Genomic DNA, 21,846 nt, shown 5'->3' on the forward strand with positions numbered 1-21,846 from the left:
CGTGCACCATGTTTTATTTTTGTTGCAGGAGTTAGACAAGATATTGTAAACATATTTTTTCAATGAAAAAAAGCCCGCTGAGTTTATTGCGCCCATTTTTCTCAGGTCTGAGGCATTCGTTTTGGAATGGGTGGTAGTTTTTGACTTTCAATAAGTGATGTCACATCCTATTTTGAAGAAAAATATTTGAAGTTGAATTAAATTTCAATTTAAAATTAAGACAAAGAAAAAGCGGTTCAACACTAAAAATAATTTATATGGCAAAACAACGTTTACCGGGTTAGCTAGTATCTTCATAATTCATCAAAGCTACACTACGATTTCTTCCAACAATTGCGGAGGCCATTCAGCGCAGTACGGATATCTAATTTCTAAATTATATGTATCTTTCGTCTGTAACAACTTCAAGCGGCCTCTTTCTAGCAATTCGAAAGACTTTTATAATAATAAATCTACGTGATCAAGATTATGCTGTTATTACTTTGTCAATGTAGATTCAAGATTGTCATTTGTCACTTAGACGTACATTATACCTACAACTGTCACCGTCAGCTTTGTTGAAATTTGTATTGTTTATTAAATTTGTAATTACTAGTTCTAATTATTGATTGTTATCTATATATATATATATATTAATTGTGGATAGTTGATGTCGCTTTACTTTAATTTAACAACAGTCATTTTAAATATAACTTAAAGACAAGATGCCTAAAAATATTACCACTGAAGTTCGCGATATAATATTAAAAGTAAAGGAATTCATGGATGAAGAGAAACGTATGCAAGTACCGATAATACCTCTCAGTAAAGTATACGTTAGAGTATCTGCTGCTACAGGTATGTTTCTTCTGGAGCTAACTATTATTTAAATATAAGTCATTTAATATTTTCTTCAAATGATTAACATAGTGATAGAACTATCTCATGATTACATGTTTTTTAGAACAAGAACTCAACTGAAGAGTATGCATACCTTATTTTAACTAAGGCTAATTTTAATGTATGCTTGTTAAGAAATGAAAACATTTGCAGCGGTTGTAGCTCTTGATTAAACAAAATATGTCATTAAGTTTGTCTTTACATTTCTCTTAAGTTTACAGACATTGTAAACTAGATAAATACTACCTAGTAAATAAAATGCCCTTGAAATAATAATACCTGTAATACTAATCGGCTTATTTATTTACGTTTCTCCAGTGATGTAAATTTATTTAAACTTTTTACTAATTAGTTTTGTTATAATGTCACCTACATAATATTATTTCTTTATGGTATATACTTGGCAACATATTTTTTTTTATATAATTTATCAATCATGAAAGTATTTTAAACAGTAAACAAAATGTGATATAAAAAAAGATTGTAAATTAACTATTTCTTCATTAAATCAACAAAGCATACCATTAAATTTATATAAATATTTATAGTTAAGCTTAAAATATTTCCAGGTGTTTCTGAACGAACAGTTTTGAATATAGTGAAAGAAGCAAGGCTAGTAGAACAAGGTCTTTTAGATCCTGAAACACTTAAAAAAGCTCCCAAGAAGAGAATACGAAGCAAGGGAAAAATAGATGTAGATGAATATGATTTGCAAGTCATTAGGAGAAAGATTCATGAGTTTTATACATTTAAAAAAGAAGTTCCAACTATCAATAAACTTCTGCAAATTTTAAAAGAGGAAATAAACTTTAAAGGTTCTCGTGAGACATTAAGGAAGATACTGCGTAAAAATGGTTTTCAATTTCGCAAAAGGAAAGATAATAAAGAAAAAGAACCAATGCCCGAAGCAACCCCATCAGTTCCACCAGTGGTCCCTCCATATATTCACACCATGTTTAGTCACAAAAATATTTAGTCATAGAATTGTATTTGGTATGTGTGGCAAATATTTTAGCAACATTATCACATAAGCTACTTTTTCCATCTTCTTTATACATTTTAGTTATAGATCTGATATCAATAGTTAAATGTAGTAACTCGGCTCTATCAAATCAAATCAATAGTTTTGTTTACTCTCACTTGTACATTACTTGTACATTGGTGAAGTGGCTCACATGTCCTTCAAGGTTGTGGGTTTATGTAAAACTAATAATATGGAAGTGACTTTATTATTTGTCTATAAATATATATAGGTACACTTTTTAATTGTCAAAATAATATTATGATATTTATATTTTGAAATTATTAAGGTATTTATCAATTTGAATTTAGATTTTCCCATAGCAAAGCTTAGATCATATTAATGCCTTAATATTTTCTTCACAAAGGTATTAAAATATACACATGTGAGTATTATATAAGTTTATTGCAGACATAATATATATTTTTTTTAAATAGTCTGAAATGGACAACTACTCACATAAAAGTAATAGTGTTATGAATGATAATATGAGGAATCAGGAACTACATTTTGATCCTAACTTCTCTTTGAACTTATTCTTACAAATTACTTATTTAATTATATATATTGATTGAAAAATTGTATTATATTAGCAACAGCATCACATTAAAGTTTTGAAAGGTGCCATAGCGAGAAATTACTGGGTTAATAAGAATTATGTGTCCAAGTGTCATGACTCGGGGTCGTACTATTATGATGCAGCATAAATTTTTGGGTTCAAGAACCCTGAGTAATGGCAGAGTGTATCACTTACCTTCAGATGAACTTATTTCTCATAAAAAATCTCATTGTATGTTTTAAGTTCTATCACTAAAGTCTATGAAATTTAATTTGTGGATGTCATTAGTTTAAGTCATAAAGAATAATTTATAAATCAAGAATATAAAATAACATTGATTTTTAGTATGTGTACTATAAAATTGTAGAGACAGTGTGGTCATGATACAAGTATATCTTCCTATAAGTGGTACAAGTACCTCTTTCCAGATACATTCAGATTCTATGAACTCATAAATTTATTTTATTTTTGTTTTGTAACTTGATAGTTTTTAAGAGTAGTTTGTGGCTTTGTCAGTGTTTATTTACTTAACCAAGCCCAAGGCACTTAAATATAAGAACATAGTCAAGTGCAACTCTTGCAAGTAGCTAATAGGTGGAGCACTTCTCATCCCTTCTGTAGCAACTCCAAATAGTAAATGTAATTGTAATTTAATAGATTTCCAATTATTCCTGCGCTTCTCTGATAGGCACGTAATACCTTTTTGGTTTTGCTAACATAATAATAACATTTTGATAATATAATGATAATAATTATTTTAAATTTAGTTCATATACACCTATAATATAAAAAATTATTATTATGTGTCACTACTCATACTGTACTGGTAATAATATGGTATGTTTATACCAATGGAAGGCTCCTTTGTACAATATGCCCTCTAGATTATAGGTACACACAACGGCACCTGTTTCTGCTGCAAGCAGTAATGTGTAAGCATAATTGTGTTTCGGTCTTCTTATCTTATGTCTCAAGGTGAAGAGCACAATTGTAGTTCCGTTCAGAATTTTTCAAGAATCCTGAGTGGCACTGTATTGTAATGGGTAGGGTGTATCAATTACCATTAGCTGAATGTCCTGCTCGTCTAGTCCCTTATCCACTATTTATTTTGTAAATTTCTGGAACGAAAATATTTTTTGAATCTCATATTTTATTTTGTATAGATTTCCAGTACGTCACATTCTATTTTTATCTTTTGTGAATTTAATTTGTATAATAACAGTATTGTTATGATAATTTATCATTTTGTCCCTTGCTGAAGGGCGCCGTAGCTAGTGAAATTACTGGGCAAACAAGACTTAAGATCTTATGTCTCAAGGTGAAGAGCACAATTGTAGTTCCGCTAAGAATTTCAGAATTTTTTCAAGAATCCTGAGTGGCACTGCATTGTAATGGGCAGGTCGTATCAATTACCATCAGCTGAACGTCCAGCTCGTCTAGTCCCTTATTCACTATTTATTTTGTAAATTTCTGGAACGAATAATATTTTTCTCTGGATCTGGTCTGTGTATGTAGATTTAGTACCTACAGCAATTTAAAAGCATGTAACCAGTTTCTCATAATTGATTGGAATTGGAGTGCTTGATGGATCAATTAAAATAAAACCACTTATTAGTGAAAGAATAGCAAATTTTCTGTTTAGGTGTATTGAATATTTTCAGATTTTTTTGTGAAAATATTATAAAATTTCTCAGGACAATTTGGAATCTGAAAATTTGAATCTCATATTTTATTTTGTATAGATTTCCAGCATGTAGACACATTATATTTTTATCTAATGTGAATTTAATTTGTATAAGAACATTAATGTTACGATAATTTATCGTTTTATAATTTTGTACCTTGCTAAGGAGCAGTTGTAAATGTATTCTTAACAAATGAAGTATTAGTTAAAAGATATTTTTAGAAAAATACTTTGTACAGATCTCTTTTAATTGTATATGTAAGGATATTTAAATAGATTTTGTAAAGTGCTCTTGTTTTATTTTTTCAAGTATATCAAAACATAGGGACAAAAATAATGAAACTTGCAGACGGAGCAATTCCTCAATTACTTAATATGATTTATATAACAGCAATTATAGATGACTTGATATTATTTAAATTTTGACTGTTGCTTCTCAATACATTTTTGATAATGTTTTGTATGTTTATAAGCACATTGAGGAATTTTCTAGAAACTGTGACATTCATAATGTTAACACGAGGAACAAACATAAACTTGTTGTGCCTACTACTCCGTTGGGTCGAGTTAGTAAGTCTTTTGTTGGGCGATGTATATGCTTCTACAATATGATCCCAGAAAATGTACAAATGTGTTACGAAATTTAAAAGAATTGTTAAGAAACGTTTGTGTGGGAAAGGTTATTATAGCATAAACGATTTTCTTAACACCACGGACTGGGATTAAAGCGAACACCCTCAGGCTCTTTAATTATAAATGTTTATTGTACGATATTACATTGTAATCCATATTTTATATTAAAAAAAAAAGCCCACTGAGTTTCTTGCGCCCATTCTTCTCAGGTCTGAGGCGGTCTCTTTTGAATGGGTGGTAGATTTTGACGTTCAATAAGTGATTTTAAATCCTATTTTGAATAAAAATATTTGAATTTGAATTGACTGGCATAGTGTTTCAAAGACAGAATGTATGTAGTACCAAGTATTGATCTCAAAGTTAAATAGGTTTGCGATAATTTTAGGGCTGAGATCAATAGTCTGTACATAAACTTTCTGTGCAAAGTTGCGAAAAGATTGCTTAGCGTAGAGCTTAGCATAATCTTTGAAATCGTTTTTTGAGCCTAAGTTAAGACCTAAGAGAAGGCATAATTCAACGACATGATCAACATAGTCCAAATCTTATAGTTTAATTTTTAATGTTCTTTAGAATTCTGTCTAGAGCGTCAAACAGACTATCTACTTATAAATCATCTAAGAGGTACCTCAATACTTGCGAAGCACAAAAATTCAGTCAACCATAGGGTGTATAGGCGAGGAGTCCTGCAGCAACTGTAGCTAATGATACAAGCAAATAAAAAACAAAACGCTATCCATAACATTATTTATTCAAATAAGCGCTCAGTAATGTCAGACAATCATAACTACAATAAATCTTCATTATATGATAATTATTAAAATAAACTATATTGTATTGTATCTGTACTCTATGGAATGATTAAACTTCTTACGCGCTTCACTTGGTTAAACCCATATCATCGACCTAATAACACATTACTTCAAATACCTATGGTATGTATACAGGGCGTCCCACGACTATACCACGTGGAGGGGAAGTAGGTACTTTTATTATTGTAGATGTACATTTTACTGAAATATGACTTTGTTTCAATTTAAAAAAACAACTTAAACTAATGCAGTTTAAGTACAGATGTTTAAATAATTGCATGGTTGCTTCAGGAATCGAACATGACAATGTCAGCTTTTCATTTTAGTGAGCTTCTTTTTGTCTGATAAGATGTTATGAAGCAAAAAATAAGCATTATGATGAAGCCTTTCGATCGGGTTCGATTCCCGGTACCAACAGGCAGTTATTTAAAAATATATAAACGCAGTTTAAATTGTTTTTTTTTTTTAATTGAAATAAAGTCTTCTTTCAGTAAAATGTTACATCTACAATATTTAAGGTACGGGAAGTACCATGTGGTGTAACCGTGGGACGCTTTGTATATCAACAATGCAAACAATTCAGTCAACCAACTTAGGCAGGCGGACGCGAGGTAATTGCTCATCATTACTATCACAACATATCGTAATTGGTCAGGTAACAAATACGATATATCGTAAACACTACTGGCTACTGTGGATTTTTATAAGATCTATGGGTAAGAAAGGCGATAGTCATACTAGTTTTTTCCCACTTCTCCTTCCTTGAAATTAGGTACAAGCAAAGTTGTTATTATTATTACAGATATATATTATTATATAACAATAATTGACTGCTTGAAGTAAATTAATACAGACAAGAGAAAATATAGGTAGGTTCAATGTACAATAAACGCAATCCCTCTGCGATTCAATTCAATTCTCAGGCTAGCCTGACAGCGTGTTCGCATAGATCGATTTTTCCAATGTTTATCGCTCAATGAAAATCGGAATTGAATTCGGTTGATGATTTCAACATGATTTTTTTGAATATTTTAGACTATAATCTGCAAGATACCACTTTCTTTATATAACATAATATCATTTAAACTTAATAGCCAACCAATTTAAATGAGGCCTTAATAAAAATAAATTATTTCTGATAAAAATACTAAACAAAGCCAATTTAAATAAGATCAAATTAAAGTGTCTTTAAATAAAACAAACTCCATTTTTCGTTTCCACGTCTTCACAAACACAAACAAAAAAGTTTCAATTTCCTCATTTGGGTCGTGCTACTACTTTTACTAACGGATAATAATCGGATATATATAATAATCGTTGCCCTCAGTGCCATATATCAGCAGTTTGTCTAACAATAGGGACAAATACCACAATTTCGGACAGTGATGAACTAACACTAAACAATATTATGAAGAAATATTTGACACTCCGTTCTAAGTAAATTGAATTGGGTTATTAAAACAAGAACTACAGTAATCAATGATTAATTTGCACAAGTTCTTGTCATTGCATGTGTTGGATAAAATTTTAGACTTGTTTTACTTTGTTTATTACTACTGATTTCCATCATAATCATTTAATGCATAATTCGTCACAACACACAAATACTCTTTAACACTAAAAATAAAAATCAGTCTACTTGAAGACATTGTTAAATTACTGTAAATACAAGTACAATACAAAATAATAATTATAAATATATGAATATAGGTTTTTTAATTAGGTTTACCACCAGCGAGAATTCAGGGGAATCTCAATCCGAATCCGACCCAAAAAACGTTAAAATCCGGCTAACTCTCATATCTTTTGCGTCCTCCAAAATTATGAAGAGCATTATGAACCGCCCGTTATTTAAAACCGCTATAGCCATGGTCGGCTGTCAAACTTCCAGTACATCAATTAACATCATATCGATGTGCAGCAGCCATGAAAAGTAAGAGAGAGAAGGCTTGGATTTAGCGTAGATCGAGTATGGCACAAGCCTCTTCTCCCATCCTATGGAATTCCCGAGAACTTGAATTAAACCTGCATGCACCGTGGACTATTAGCCCGTGATTAAATTTTCAAAACTATATAATAAACTAGACAATAATCAATGATATTCGCGCAGAACATACAATTAAGTTAAAATTGTTTACACGTACATGATAAATTGTTTGGCATGAAACTAAACTGTTTGCCTGTTTCGACATACATACATATCCATAACGCCAAGCCATACCAATGTATGACGTAATTATACAACATGAACATTTTTAACAAAGCTCATCTTCTTCTTCATCAGCTTTTTTGGAATAATCCTCTTCTATTTCCTTGTTATCAGGCGCCTTATACATTCCACCAGCAGCTGACTGAAATATTTTTTTTTTTTACTTAAGCATGATGGTTAGCGTTGGTACAATGATTATCAACATTATATCACATAATTATTAATTTTAAAGTGATGAATTGGAAAAGACACCGAATATATATAATATTTTTTAAAACAATAAGACTGTTTGTTTAATATGAATGTTAATTTTATTAATGATAGACAATGACGTCCTATACACATATAAGGACTTATCGTTCGCAGTCTGATAGCGGAATCAAAAATCCCTCGCCCCACTTCTATGTAATGCCACCTTTCCCTAGTTTTTACTCCTTTTGTAAATATTTCATGTAAATATATTAAACAAAGGAAAAGTAAGCAATGACTAACACAATAAATGTTTTATTTAAGTAATATTATCTGTGTTTGTCTACTATAATCTAACAGCCACGGACTAGTAAAAAAAGAAGGACCCCGCGCCGTGATATTAGCGAGTGAAGCACCTTTATGCTAGTGTGTGTACGGTTACGGGGTATACCAGTTACACAATATTTTCTCCCTTAAAACCATATATCGACAAATACTTTAATATTATTGTTTTTACACTTTATCACAACGCACGACGGCATTTTTAAAATATTTTATTGACGCAAACTGATCTGTAACAGACGATGGCAAATCTCATAATGACGGCCGATCGGCTTGTATTAGTGTAAGTGTATGCGTGAGGCTATGTATTTACACGTTTAGCGGCTAGTTTTCGTGCCTCACTGTTATGTAAGTAAGACACGGAGTCCTTACTTTTTTACTCGTTAGTGCTAACAGCATGTACATTTGTTTCAGGTATACCATACCATACCGGTAAATTCGTTAAAACCGATCAAATAACATTCTCTAAGCTTGGTGGTCTACTTTTAACGTGACATAGGCTGACTTGTGGTACCCATTCTACAGAAGTCGTCATAAGAAGAATAGAAAAGTATTACATTGCTGCTTATTTACCAATAATATTTAAAAACAACTGCAGTAAATGCGGCAATGTATAGATATAGCAGCCCGTCGTGTGTCATTCGTGGCATGTTTAATATTTCGCCTATGTTTTTATATGATTTATCATAAAATGTTTGATTACCCTCAGTTAGCTAATCACATGAGTGACAACATCATAATTTAAACAAACTTAAATGCATAGAAACAGATGCTTGTCCATGGCCATCCTAGATCAGTATGTTCCACCTATTTGTATGATAAAGTCTTGTAAACCCACATAAGTTAATTAAATGCTTATCAATTTTATTTGTTTTAAACTTTATATTAAAACTTACGTCGGAATTAACGCTGACATACGATGCTGCTGCGTTTTCCCTTACTGTGGCCTTTGGAGCGGGCTCAATACCTTCTGGCAATTGTATCGAACCAGCAAGTCGAGCATACTCCACATCCATGCTGCGAATAAAAGGGGAAGCCAGAGCTCTCTTCGCGGATTCACGGTCTTCTTCGTCGTAGGCTTGCAACAACTGTTCAAGTGTTTGCATTTCAGGTACCTCACAGTTGTTTCCCCACTCCTGAGAAAAAAATATTTAATATAGAGTAGAACCAGCATTCTTTGTTCCATGTACATACAAGGTCCCAGAACGTTAGGGTACACACGGTCCAATTTCAGTTGATTAACTTACTAAGTCACTTGTGATTTGAACTTTCGGAATTTATTAACATAACAAACAGTGCAAATAGACAACCCATGCCATGCCACCATTCATGAGCGCACTTGAGTCACAAAAGTAACTAGGTACAGAGAGTAAGATTCATACAACTATAACTAAATGGTTGCACTACTACAATGATCCGGGACATATGTGGGTGTCCACTGGCCGCTTGTTGCATATGCTGGGAGCATACGATGTGAGAGGTGTGCAAACCAGCTTATGGACTGTATAGACTATCGCTGCCAATATATGTAGTGGCACAAAATTACTCCGCGAGCACAGAGTTGCTGGACTCTAGAAGACTACGTTGCCAAGGGGAAACGTTTCGCAGAACTTTGCTTTGAAGAAATAACTCCTTATGGTGGAGCTCAGTTATGTTTCGGGTAGCGATTAATGTATTGAGCCGTACTGAGTTAGTCTTCGTAGAAAACGGCAGTTTGATTGCACTCCGGTACAAATCAGAAGCTCTAATTCCTTACTTTCCTTCCTTACGTACAATCCACATTGACGGTTCTTGGGGAAAAATTAATTTTTTGTGGATGATAACGCTCATGTTGTGGAAGCCTATATTTATTTAAACTATTATGATGATACAAGCTACTTAGAATTATAAAATAATCTGAAGATGCTAGTTAAACAGATTATAGGCACCCGTTTTTTTTTTTTTTTGTGCAGAACAGTGTATATCTCTGAATATTAATGAAATCAAAACTAAGAATAATTAATTTAATAAAAGTTAACTTCAAATATCGTCACTTTGACTTTATTGTTGAATGATAATATGTTTGTCAGCTATAAACAAACAATGTGAACCTGCTTAATGAAACTGTACAGTGACATGTTTAAGGAACAAATTCAAAATCAATCGCAATATTTAGCAGTCTTAATAGTAGGCAGACCATAACAACAATATTATTATCAGTAATATATATTCAGATTTCAGTTTTGTAATTATAAAACATACAATTATTCCATTTTTCAATCGCCATAGAATAACTATGTGTCATTTGGTGAGGCACTCGCAGCATCATGCATATGTGGTTATCTTTTATACATAAAATTTCATTTTGTATATGGCCGTGAATATATAATATAAGTCAGAAAATAGTTGACAGGTAACTTTGGAATTTTGCATATTAGAGAAAGTACCCTTGGAGAAGACTTAATGCAAACCAAGTTATCGTAAATCTCAAATAAATTGTGTTGGGCCACAAATTTTATATAATTCTACTGATACATGAAAACCGTTATGCATAGCTTGCCCCTATAATGGCTCTGCAACACATCAATGTGTTTACTATATCCTGTCAAATGTGTTATATACTGTAAAATTTAATGTTAACAAACATAAAACATTAACAAAAACTGCGGAATGTGTTGCACAATCATATTCCTTAGCATAGTTAAAGTTCAAAAGTTAAATATCAAGTCAATATTTATTTGAATGGTTGCTATATAGCTATTTTACATTAAAAATAGCTCTCACCATCAAGAAATTAGCAGTTAAGAATAACTGAGCTTAGCTCGTAAGTGTTGTTAGATTTACACTGACCTTATAAGCTTTCTCTGCTGCAACAGCATCACCTCTAGCTAACTGTACAAGTACAATGGCCACTGTCAGACGTCCAACTGCATTAGCGTTTCCTGATTCAAGATGGAAGCCAATTTCACGACGTAGGCTGTCCACTGCCTCATCAAATCTCTGTAGCTTTACAAGTATTCTGGACGCTTTACTTATATATTCAGAGCCCTGATGCTGGCTGCTTTCCACCTGTTTACATTCAACAACAAATATGAATATTTTAATCATGTTTTGTTTGATTAGAATCCTTAATATTAATATAGTAATTTATTTGTTTTTTCTGTATTTGGAATAATACCTTTGTCCCTACTGAAATTGGTACCAGATTGGACCTGTAATTAGCTGCAGACCCATGCCAGTAAGTTTAAATTATACTTTTGAATAATCAGAAAACCACTAACACTAAACTGTAGGAAACCCTCTGATATTTACAATGTAATACAGGAAGATAGAAAAGGAAAGAAAATGTATAGTTACTGTAACTGATTTTGATTTACAAGTCGTACACAGTCAGCCACTTTTGGAATGAGCTCCTTAGTGTTCTAGCTAACCACTAGCTATCACAAACATTGACAAAACAAAATTGGTCACACATTACCTGGCTGTCAAGTTGTCTATATTTAATCTATATTCTAACTGCCTTACAAATATACTTGGTGTAAAATTATATCCCCGAATAAACATAGAATATGCAAAATTTTGACTATATATCTAACAACAATGTCAATACTTTAATGTTTCGGAAGTTTTCCGAATTTAAAGCAGCATTGCAAATAAACATGGGCAACATTGTACATCCGAATAAAGCAAAATGTCTATTTGTAAAAAATTTCCATATTTTTGGTTTATTCTCAGGAATAACTTATAAATACCAAGTTTATTTGTAAGTCCATATTTATGGTATGTGATATTCTCTATTTTCTTATCATACCGAGGAAACATCAGCTGCTTGAGAAAATAATTTCACAGCTAACTCTGGTGCCTTCTCTTCAATGATCTTAGCCGTCTTGTCTAAGATATTAGCACCTGCATCACCAGACCCGTGCTGCTGGTAAAGACTGCTAGAGTCACATGCCATTGAATACAACTGAAAGTATAAATTTATTAACATTATTTTAATGATATAGAAATTTGCACTCTGTTTTGTGTATCAAAAATATTATTTTTTGCTTTCTTAGGTGTACAATAGAGCATTCTATCTCTATTATTTGATGTTTACTTGAATTTAAAAAATATTGAAATGAATGTTAGGTACCTCTTCAGGTGTAGAAAGCTCTTTGCTGACAATTATCGCACTTTCAATTGCCTTGGCAGCATGAAAAAATGCATTATTTTTGAGGTAATACTCAGATGCTTTCAAGTGACATTCCTTGGACCGCTTTGGATCACGTGCAATTTTATAGCATTGTCCTGAAAATACCAGTACTTATTAGAATTTATCACACTTTATCAAATACAGACACAAAGTATGAATTGGCGAACCTGCTTGACTGTACTCATCAGCAGCAGAATCAAAATCTGGCTTCCACTTCAAGAGACCAGTCTTTAAACTGAAATATTAAAATTTTGTTAACATAATTTATAGAAATCAATTAGAAAGTAAAACATCATTACAATTTTCCAGCAAATCAAAGGAAATTCGCTGTTCACATCAAACAAATATAAAAGTGTTATGTTAGTTATATGTATGCATCTGTATACATTTTGCTTAAGCTTAGTTACTTAGAGATAATTGGAAGCTATTCATAATTATTATAATTTACTTTTAAAATAATTATAAGCTAGAGCTGGAAAAATTAAATAGAATTTTAATGAATACACATATCATAAATTATAATGATAATTTTTATTAGACGAAAAAGAAAATCGCAAGCTTCAATAAAGCAGATCAAAATATCAATGACTATCGAAACAAAATAAATAAGAAATGCAAATGAAAATTTTGATAGTTCAGTTTATGTTAAAAATAAGTGTAATGTATAAATTTTCATTACAAAACAAACATTGCCTCCAGGTACTTACTATTTCTCAGCCGTTTTGCAATGCTCTTGTGCTTCCATTATTTTCGACATTGTGATTTACTGGACAATTAGTGGTTCTTTAAAAACAAGACACGGTTCACGTTAAAATTCCTAAAATCAATACTTAGAATGTAGGCACACCGCAGTTCCGCACTAGGTAGTAGGTTGGTACTTGGTACGTACGCTCAAAGAATAATATTTTTACTCTGGTACCCAAAGAGAATTTAAACACTATGAAGATTGGAGAATGTAACATCGTTTTACTTTTTTTACATGTTTTACGACCTTAGGTTCAAGCCTGGTCTGCTCTTTGCACTTTTAGGTATTGCCGTATCCACTAGCTAGAGTTAAAATCATACCAAAAAACAAGATTTCTGCCTTTTATAATGTGCTTGTATAAAGATATGAAATTGATGTTTAGAATGATGTTCCCTGACCAATTCACAAAATAAAAATGCTACGATGTACTTGTAGTACCTACACTTTAAGAAATTATTCAAAATAGACCACAGCGTAATAGCAAAAAAGGATTTCTTGTTAGTCTTGTTAAACATAAAATCCATTTTACAAAAGTAAAGTTTTTTGGTTGCTATAAAAACCGATGAAAAATTTAAATGTTCAAAAAGTAATTTTGTAGTTTTGTCTTGTGTATTACATTATAACAGCGTTCTACAAGGTCTCATGCCGTTGCCATATGGCAACGTGAGCAGACAGGAAGTAGGCGTACGTACCAATTCAAATTTTTGACATAGCGTAAACTGGGTGACAGTTTAGGAATGAATTTTCAATTATAATAACGTCGTCGTCACATAATAGACAAAGATCGTCCATATTTTCAAACCGCATAGATTAAATCATGCACACATATGGGTCACCTGATAGAATTATCATCACCTACGAACCACATTTGCAAAGCCACAGTAATCAAAGTAGATTAACTGTACTCTTTTGCCTTTGACGAATTTAATAAAATCAAAGGTATTAAAGGTTTATTTAAAAAAAACTGCAATTAAAAAAACCGAGTTCAAAAACTGAAAAGTATACAATAACTTAATAATGATTTAACTTAATACCTCTTATGAAAACCCGGGCCTACCATGACTCTTATTGCGATTCAATTTGATTGATGTAAGATGAGATGAGAATACTTTATAGGACTTTTTTGTAAAACAAAATACTGAATAAAAATACCGAAAATGAAAATACTAATGATGAGGCAGTAAGGACCCGGGCTATTATAGCCTGTTCGCAAGAACGAATTAAAAAAAATGTACTCTGAGCTCCTGTCAAATCAAACATTAATAGAGGTGCGTTCTTAACTCGTTATTTTTACGAAAACACAAACAAATATTTAATTTGTAATAGGCATGATGACAACAAGTAAATTTCATTGAAATAATTTGTGTGTATATTATAACAAAATTCCTAATTCTAAAACTCTGATTCTTTTCATAATTAAAAGCAAGATGAATATAATAATCGATAAAATAAAATCGCTAAATACGGCAATCCGCCATGAAATGTTGAACGCCAATCAGAGCGCATGACGTCACGTTAGAGTTCTTTCTCTTTGTTTACATCTGAATTACTTAAGATAATACACACTCGCTCGCTTTTTTAATTGAATACGCCGTTATTGTTTTGTTATTAACTTCAATTTCTTTTGTGTAAATTGATTGCGCTAAATTGAGTCATGGAACAAGGATTTACAAAGGCTTCCAGCGCAAATTTACCAAGAATCGACTTGATAATGCTAGGAACGTTTCTGGCATCAAACAAAGACTTCTGTTCAGCAGAATTTAGAAATGTTAAAACTTCCATGTAAGTATTGTGTATTAAACAGTTAATTAATTATTTAAACCATAAAAATAATTCGTTGAAAGCATAGCTATTGTACCTATTTCAGTATAACATTCAATATTACAATTTGAGGTTATGTTTATGTTAAATATTTCTTTTTGCAATTAAATATTTACCATTGCTTTAATTATTTCAGGTCTGCTAGGGCATCTTATGGTGATGATGCTGTAAGCTATGTTCAGGTCAAACGTGAAGGAAATTTGTGCACAATTAAAGCTAAAATCTGCCCAGAACATAAAGTGCATGCCAAGTTGTATGGAGTGTCTTTGGTAGTCGACGAACAAGAAGAAACAGTTAAGTCAGTAGAATGTCATGATTGTGTGGCTTCTCAAGGAGGCTGCAAACATGCCATGGCATTCTTAATGTGGGTTCATCGCAGAAGTGAAGATCCATCTTGCACATCCATAGAATGCTATTGGAGGAAATCCAAACATTCTAGAGTTGTGAGTACCCTTAAATACATAACTGCTACGGAATTATCTAAGGGTAGCCCTAGCTTACCATCTGATACCGAAGTATTCGAAAAGTTTGTAGAAGAAGGGAAGAGAAGAAGGTTAACCGACTGTGAATTAATGAAATACCAAAAGGACTATGTTTTTGATAGACTTTTAAGTCTCAATGGACAATTTAGTGTTGAAATATAAAGAAAACTGTTGTAATAAATTTTTGGATAGTGTGATATTTTCTGATGCTGACATCAACAATGTAGAAGAAGAAACAAGGGAGCAACATAAAAGTAAGCTTTGGTATGAATTAAGGTATGGCAGAGTGACCGCTTCAAGAGCATATGAATTCAGTAGGTGTAAAACCAGTGACGGCACTCTGATGGCAGTAATAATGGGTGGAAAAATTCCAGACACAACAGCTATGAAACGTGGTAGAATTTTGGAGGATGAAGTGAGGAAAACTGTAAGTGCCAACCTGGAAAAGAAAATTAGAAAATGTGGGTTATTCTTATCTAAAAATTATCCCATGCTAGCGGGTTCACCTGATGGAATCTGTGAAAATAGTATAATAGAAATTAAGTGTCCTATGAGTCAAAAAACAGTTAAAGCATATGTAAAGAATGGGAAGCCAACCCAAAAGTTTTATGTGCAAATGCAACTTCAAATGTTACTAACAGGGCATAAAAAAGGCTACTTCTGTGTAGCTGACTGCAACTACAGTGCCAATAAGAAAGTAGATATAATGGAAATTATGTATGATGAAAAATATGTATCAGATTTTCTTAAGGTAATAGTCCCCTTGTGGAAGGATAATGTATATCCAGTGTTATATAAAAGTGGAATGTTATAAATAAAAACCAGTTTATGTAAAAATGTTTTTATTTGTAGGATAAACCTCTGATGATCTTCACACATTATATACTAATTTACAACACTATATAAATATTCATTTACATTCACTTATATCAATGTTTTATGTTAGACTAGCTCATATTAAAATTGTACAGTCAAACAGGATTTCAGAAACTGAATCTAACATTATTCTGAAACTGAACTGGCATATATTCTTGATCAAGCTGATTGATTTGATCTTACAAGATTCTTTGATCAAACAAACATGTATATTTATTTGATCAAAGAATCTTGTAAGTTAATCAATCCACAGGCAATGGTTATAACATCATCTAGCAATTTGACTAAATTAACATTTACACAAGCATGCAGCTTTAACATACAGAATTCACGTAGGCGTCTAATCACTCTCTCCACATGAATCCTTAAGCTTGCAATTTGTTTTGTTTCCCTTGCCTCATGTTTTGATAGCTTTGTACCAGTTGCAACACTTGGAGGTCGTACTAAGTAATTAGTACTTTTTAATGTAAAAACTAGTAAAATGTCCAAATTAAATATGAATTAGATAATGTTTACATATACCGAATGTTCCTTGTACTCTAAAGTGACGTAAGCAAGCGACGCCAACGACACTTTGACGCGTTTTGGTGCAAATTTTAAATTTATGAATCAAAAATTATTTTTTAAGTACTAAACTTCCGCAGAAATATTATGTTTATTATAATTCATATATATTTCCAAATATTATAGAACATTTTCTCAAAATTTGTCATCATGCCTATTCAAAGAACTATATTTATTTATATTACTATTATTTAATAAGTAGAAAAGGGCTTAATGGTTTTTAATTTGACGGTGTAAAGCGCAATTTTAAAATGTATTTTTAGTATTTTCTACGCAAAAAACCGCTAAAATCATATCTCATAATTTTAGGTTTGGAAACGCAACTCATATGGTTCGAGAAAGAGAGACAAACTTATGCAACGACTGTAGAGCGTCATCTCTTTATCATACCGCGGACCACAGAGAAATTTATTTCGTTCACTCTAAAAAGCGATCCAAACACCATTCAGTAAAAGGCACTTCATGGTACGAATCATAGCGATTCAGTTTAGGTACCTAAACTGAACTGCATCGAAATCGCATCACTTATTAAAAGTTGATGGTAGGCCCTCTGATACCTTTAATATTAAAAAAATACTACCTATGGATAGGGTTTATGTCGGTGCCTGCCCGCTTGGATATATTTTTCTAGACGAAGCTATCCCGCTGAAAGTCACGCATGGCGAGTTTAGGTACCTACTATTACATTCGTTTTGGCACCGGTCACGAATTAGGTAAAATAGTTCCTAAAATGTATGGTTTTCGTTATAAGATTCATTTTTTTATTACATTAATTAATAATTAAGAAGTAAGAATTAAATTTGGTATTTATAAAAAAAAATATAATATAGTTATATTCTTTTTTATTACATTATCAAATATCCCACGTCAAACATCTAACCTTAAATGGCACGTACAGTTTATTCATTCAAATTTAAAGTCACAATTTTCTTGAATTAAGTAATATTTTTATGTATTTTATTCATATTTATGTAGTAATTTTCATCATTATTTTCTACTTGATGTATAATCCCTTTAAGGATTCAGCTCATAACATACAAACTGCTCGATATTAACAGACATCAGAATGAAATGAAAATATTAATCAACTCACTCAACGGTATTTCACTGCCGATCCCGCTGACAAGTCCATGGCCATTGTTACATAACTCATCTGTTAATATGGATGATCAGAACCTCCAGCATCACTCAAACGGTTGGTTGGTAACCCGGAGTCCGCTTCCCAAACAAACGGCGACGACAATGGCCTTTAAAAAAACCTCAACACCAGAAGTTAATATCACAGAATTATCTGTACCTACTCGTGTCGTATCATAAAACTATATAATTATTCATTAAGACACAGACAGTCTCACAAATGGGTTTATATATTAATTAACAGATAGGTACCAGACTTATAGTTTCCTTAGTTAACAAGTTTTATAGCGAACAGTCTATTATAATCGTACAAACATATAAAAACAATAAAAAATGGAACCCTTATACGGGCTTTGTTGTCCGTCCATCCGTGGGCGAGACCGACTCGCATTTCTCCAGTTTTAAGGTTTCCTTAGTCAAATGGCAAAAAACGGAGCCCTTATAGATTCCGCAAGTTTATCTGTCGGTCCGTCCGTATGTTATAGCCATTTTTCCGAAACTATAAGAACGATACTGTTGAAACTTGGTAAATAGATGTATTCTGTGAACCGCATTAGATTAAGATTGGGCGTTTCCCAAACTTAGAACTGAGAATAAAAATTTTTTTTCATGAAACCCATACGTGTGGGCTGGGCTATCTATAGATGGTTTATAATGTCATTTTTTTCGTAACTGAAAGTTTGCGCGAGAGACAGTTCCAAAGTGGTAAAACGTGTGTCTGTAATTTCTAAAATAAGAGAATGATAAAACTAAAAAATATATATGACTAGTTGCCCCAACAGACGTTGTCCTGTAGATAAAAAAAAAATACTGTTATATAGGAATGCGCCAATAATATTTCAAAACATCAAGAATTATTTCTTAAAAAATGCTCCCTGTTGTTATAATGAAATTGTTTCACAGCAGAACTGTCAAATCGTGCGTCACTAATTTCTCTCATAGAAAATATGCCCATACAAAACAAACATTGAAAATAAAAATAATTATGGGTCCCAAATCGAAATAAAATCTATATATCTCTCAAGTTGGACCAAACTGCACTCCATGAAGTAATCCCCATTAAAATCCGTTCATTAGTTTAGGAGTCCATCGCGGACTAACAACGTGTCAAGTAATTTATATATATTAAGATGTACATTACCATGCAAACTTCAACCGAAAATTGGTTTGAATGAGATCTAGTAAGTAGTTTTTTTTGTACGTCATAAATCGTATTATCAATAACTTGATTGAAAATAAATACACTATTATTGTAAAATCGATCAAAGTTACAACGAACTACAAGAACATTTATATACTGTTACTTGCTGCTACGAAACCCTTCATGAGCTAGTCCGACTCGCACTTGGCCGCTTTTTTCTTAAATCAATCAGTTCAAACCAGATAAACACAGTTTCACACCCATTTCGTAACCCCTTGGTTCCTAAATCTGTATTACATTATTGTAGAAAATCATTACAGTTAACTTGGTATAAGTTATACCTAAAAATAAACCAAGAAAATGCTAAATGTTGACTATATATATATCATTGACAACATTGTCAATACAATCATAATTCTCAAGATTTTCGAATGTCAAACAGCCTTTCAAATAAACGCGGGATCTGTTATACGTCCGAATAAACCAATCATAGTCAAAATGTCTATTTGTATACATTTTGCATATTATTCTATAATTTATTCTCAGTACTATTTAGTCTCTGCCGTATTAGTGCAGATGTATCAAACTCACTACAATAATAATATATTTTTTTTTAGTTAGCATAACTGGAACCTTGTCCAAAGAGTAATTTTTAATATAAGTTATACAGCTGTAGGGCGGAGGGCCCAAGCTATAGCCGTATATGCGCAGGTGTGACCATAAATCCGTGAGAAATCTCGTCCCCTCGGCCAAATGAAATCTAGGACTTTACTTTTGGCAGGCGGAGGGCATTAAATATACCTTTATCTAAAGGGCAATATGCAAGTGTAGTAATACGGGGTGTTTTTATTCCCACGACGCGTTTGTTTGCATAATTACTTTCAGTGATACGATAGCTTGGAAGTCAAGTAAGGTTTAAAATATCGATGTTTTTAAATACCTTCTTTTTTAGGTATGTTACCAAAGGGCAAAGATGATATTGTATGATAATCTTATAATTCTACTAATACTAGCAATGCCCCGCGGTTTCACTCGCATAGATACCGAACTCGTTTTTTTTAAATATGAAAATAAGGGACGCGACGAGCAGGACGTTCAGCCGATACCCTTTACAATGCAGTTCTGAGCGGCACTACAATTGCGCATAGATGTTAAGTCTCATTTGCCCAGTAATATCACTAGCTACGGCACCCTTCAGACCGAAACACAGTAACGTTTACACATTACTGCTTCACGGCAGAAATAGCCGTTGTGGTATCCATAATCTAGCCGGCTTCCTGTGCAAAGGAGCGTCCCACTGGTAATGTACTAGTGGTAGTGGAAAGTCTACTAAGTCAGACTATAGATTTATTTTTGTTAAAGTAATAGTTTTATTTCACTTAGTAATTATTATATTATTGCATTGTTTTCTTTAAATTGACCTTTTTGAATTCGTTTTATTTCTTGAATGAAATGTCCGATTTCAATAATTTAAAAAGCATTTTACAGGTATTGAAACATTCTCTGATAAAATAATGGGATAATACCGAGGTATGAATAATAGGTATGGTTTGATTATTGACGGCACTTAAGTATATCAACTTTTAAAATGTAAAAAGTAGGTAGTTATAGTGGCATGACCATGATAGTAGTTGGACATAATATGGTATCGCGGACTTTTTTGTATATATTGATACGTTCTATAATACTGTAGAACATTTTTTGTTCTGTCAACAATAGTTTCCGCAGCGAACGCGATGACAGATTTATAATATGACAAATTTTTTCACACCTTGGGTTATATTATTGGATTTTTATGTCACTCAGTAAAGATGAAGCTTTCTAATGTTGAAAGAATTTTTTCAATTGGTCCAGTAGTTTTTGTCTGAAAACATTACAAACATACATACAAAACCACAAATGTTTCCACTTTATAATATTAGTTTAGATGAGCACGTGATAATACTTAGTGATATGGCGGGCCATTACCATATTACATTCTTATTTTATAAATCACCTACTCCGTTTAAAATTAATGAGATTTTTTTTTTAAAATACAGTTTTATTACTATCAATACGAGAAATTATCAAACCTTCCGAATGATTTTTAGTGAAAACTTGTTTAGGTACACTCGCACTTTGTTGTGGGTATTTATTTATTTATTTATTTAATAGGTACACACAACAGAATAACAACAAATACATAATAAACAAAAAAAAAACTATCAGCTAAATACAAGATAGGCTGCAACTCCACGAGGGTGTGTACTCAGCATGTTTAGCATAAATTAATAACTATGAAAATACAACAATAATAGCGATTTTAAAACTAGCTTTAGGTAATGTAGTATTATAAAAGAAAAAGACAGAGAAAATATATATTTGGACAAATACAAGTGAATAATTATGGTAATAATATTAAGATTTTTTTTTTACATTTTTTTTTTAATTTAAACTAATTAAGGAATTTATATAAACTAGATTTCCATTTACAAACAGATGTCAGGTACTTCACTGTTTTCAAGTAGTAGTGCATTGTTTTGACGACAAATTCTATAGATAGGGTTATGGAAGGACACGTTATTATTACAGAACGGAATGA

At 32.1% G+C, this 21,846-nt stretch overlaps 2 protein-coding genes and 1 pseudogene across 2 annotated transcripts; 2 read left to right on the plus strand and 1 right to left on the minus strand.

Annotated features, from left to right (window-relative positions):
• The first annotated feature begins 547 nt into the window (after nt 1-547).
• LOC126979094 (uncharacterized) lies at nt 548-4,432 on the plus strand. The gene is made up of 2 exons (XM_050828307.1): nt 548-837; nt 1,449-4,432. The coding sequence occupies exons 1-2, from the start codon at nt 705-707 to the stop codon at nt 1,853-1,855; spliced, it is 540 nt and encodes a 179-aa protein (XP_050684264.1). The 5' UTR covers nt 548-704; the 3' UTR covers nt 1,856-4,432.
• Nucleotides 4,433-5,503: 1,071 nt separating this feature from the next.
• On the minus strand, nt 5,504-13,407 carry LOC126979074 (gamma-soluble NSF attachment protein). The gene is made up of 7 exons (XM_050828265.1): nt 13,207-13,407; nt 12,667-12,734; nt 12,440-12,594; nt 12,116-12,271; nt 11,155-11,373; nt 9,222-9,461; nt 5,504-7,936 (listed from the first exon to the last, which is right to left on the minus strand). The coding sequence occupies exons 1-7, from the start codon at nt 13,254-13,256 to the stop codon at nt 7,841-7,843; spliced, it is 984 nt and encodes a 327-aa protein (XP_050684222.1). The 5' UTR covers nt 13,257-13,407; the 3' UTR covers nt 5,504-7,840.
• A 1,388-nt stretch (nt 13,408-14,795) lies between these two features.
• Nucleotides 14,796-16,361, plus strand: LOC126978920 (uncharacterized; annotated as a pseudogene).
• The last annotated feature ends 5,485 nt before the right edge of the window (nt 16,362-21,846 follow it).

The sequence above is a fragment of the Leptidea sinapis genome, chromosome Z (genome assembly GCF_905404315.1).
Source record: "Leptidea sinapis chromosome Z, ilLepSina1.1, whole genome shotgun sequence".
Classification (NCBI taxonomy): Eukaryota; Metazoa; Arthropoda; class Insecta; order Lepidoptera; family Pieridae; genus Leptidea; species Leptidea sinapis.

Bases quoted from the DNA above. Each gene is read 5' to 3' on its own strand.
- LOC126979074 (XM_050828265.1), bottom strand. From the start codon at position 13,256: ATGTCGAAAATAATGGAAGCACAAGAGCATTGCAAAACGGCTGAGAAA. The intron at 12,272-12,439 runs GTACCTAACATT...TTATACTTTCAG, and splicing joins AGCTTTCTACACCTGAAGAG to TTGTATTCAATGGCATGTGA. The intron at 9,462-11,154 runs GTCAGTGTAAAT...TTTTTTTCTCAG, and splicing joins CAGCAGAGAAAGCTTATAAG to GAGTGGGGAAACAACTGTGA.
- LOC126979094 (XM_050828307.1), top strand. From the start codon at position 705: ATGCCTAAAAATATTACCACTGAAGTTCGCGATATAATATTAAAAGTA. The intron at 838-1,448 runs GTATGTTTCTTC...AAATATTTCCAG, and splicing joins TAGAGTATCTGCTGCTACAG to GTGTTTCTGAACGAACAGTT.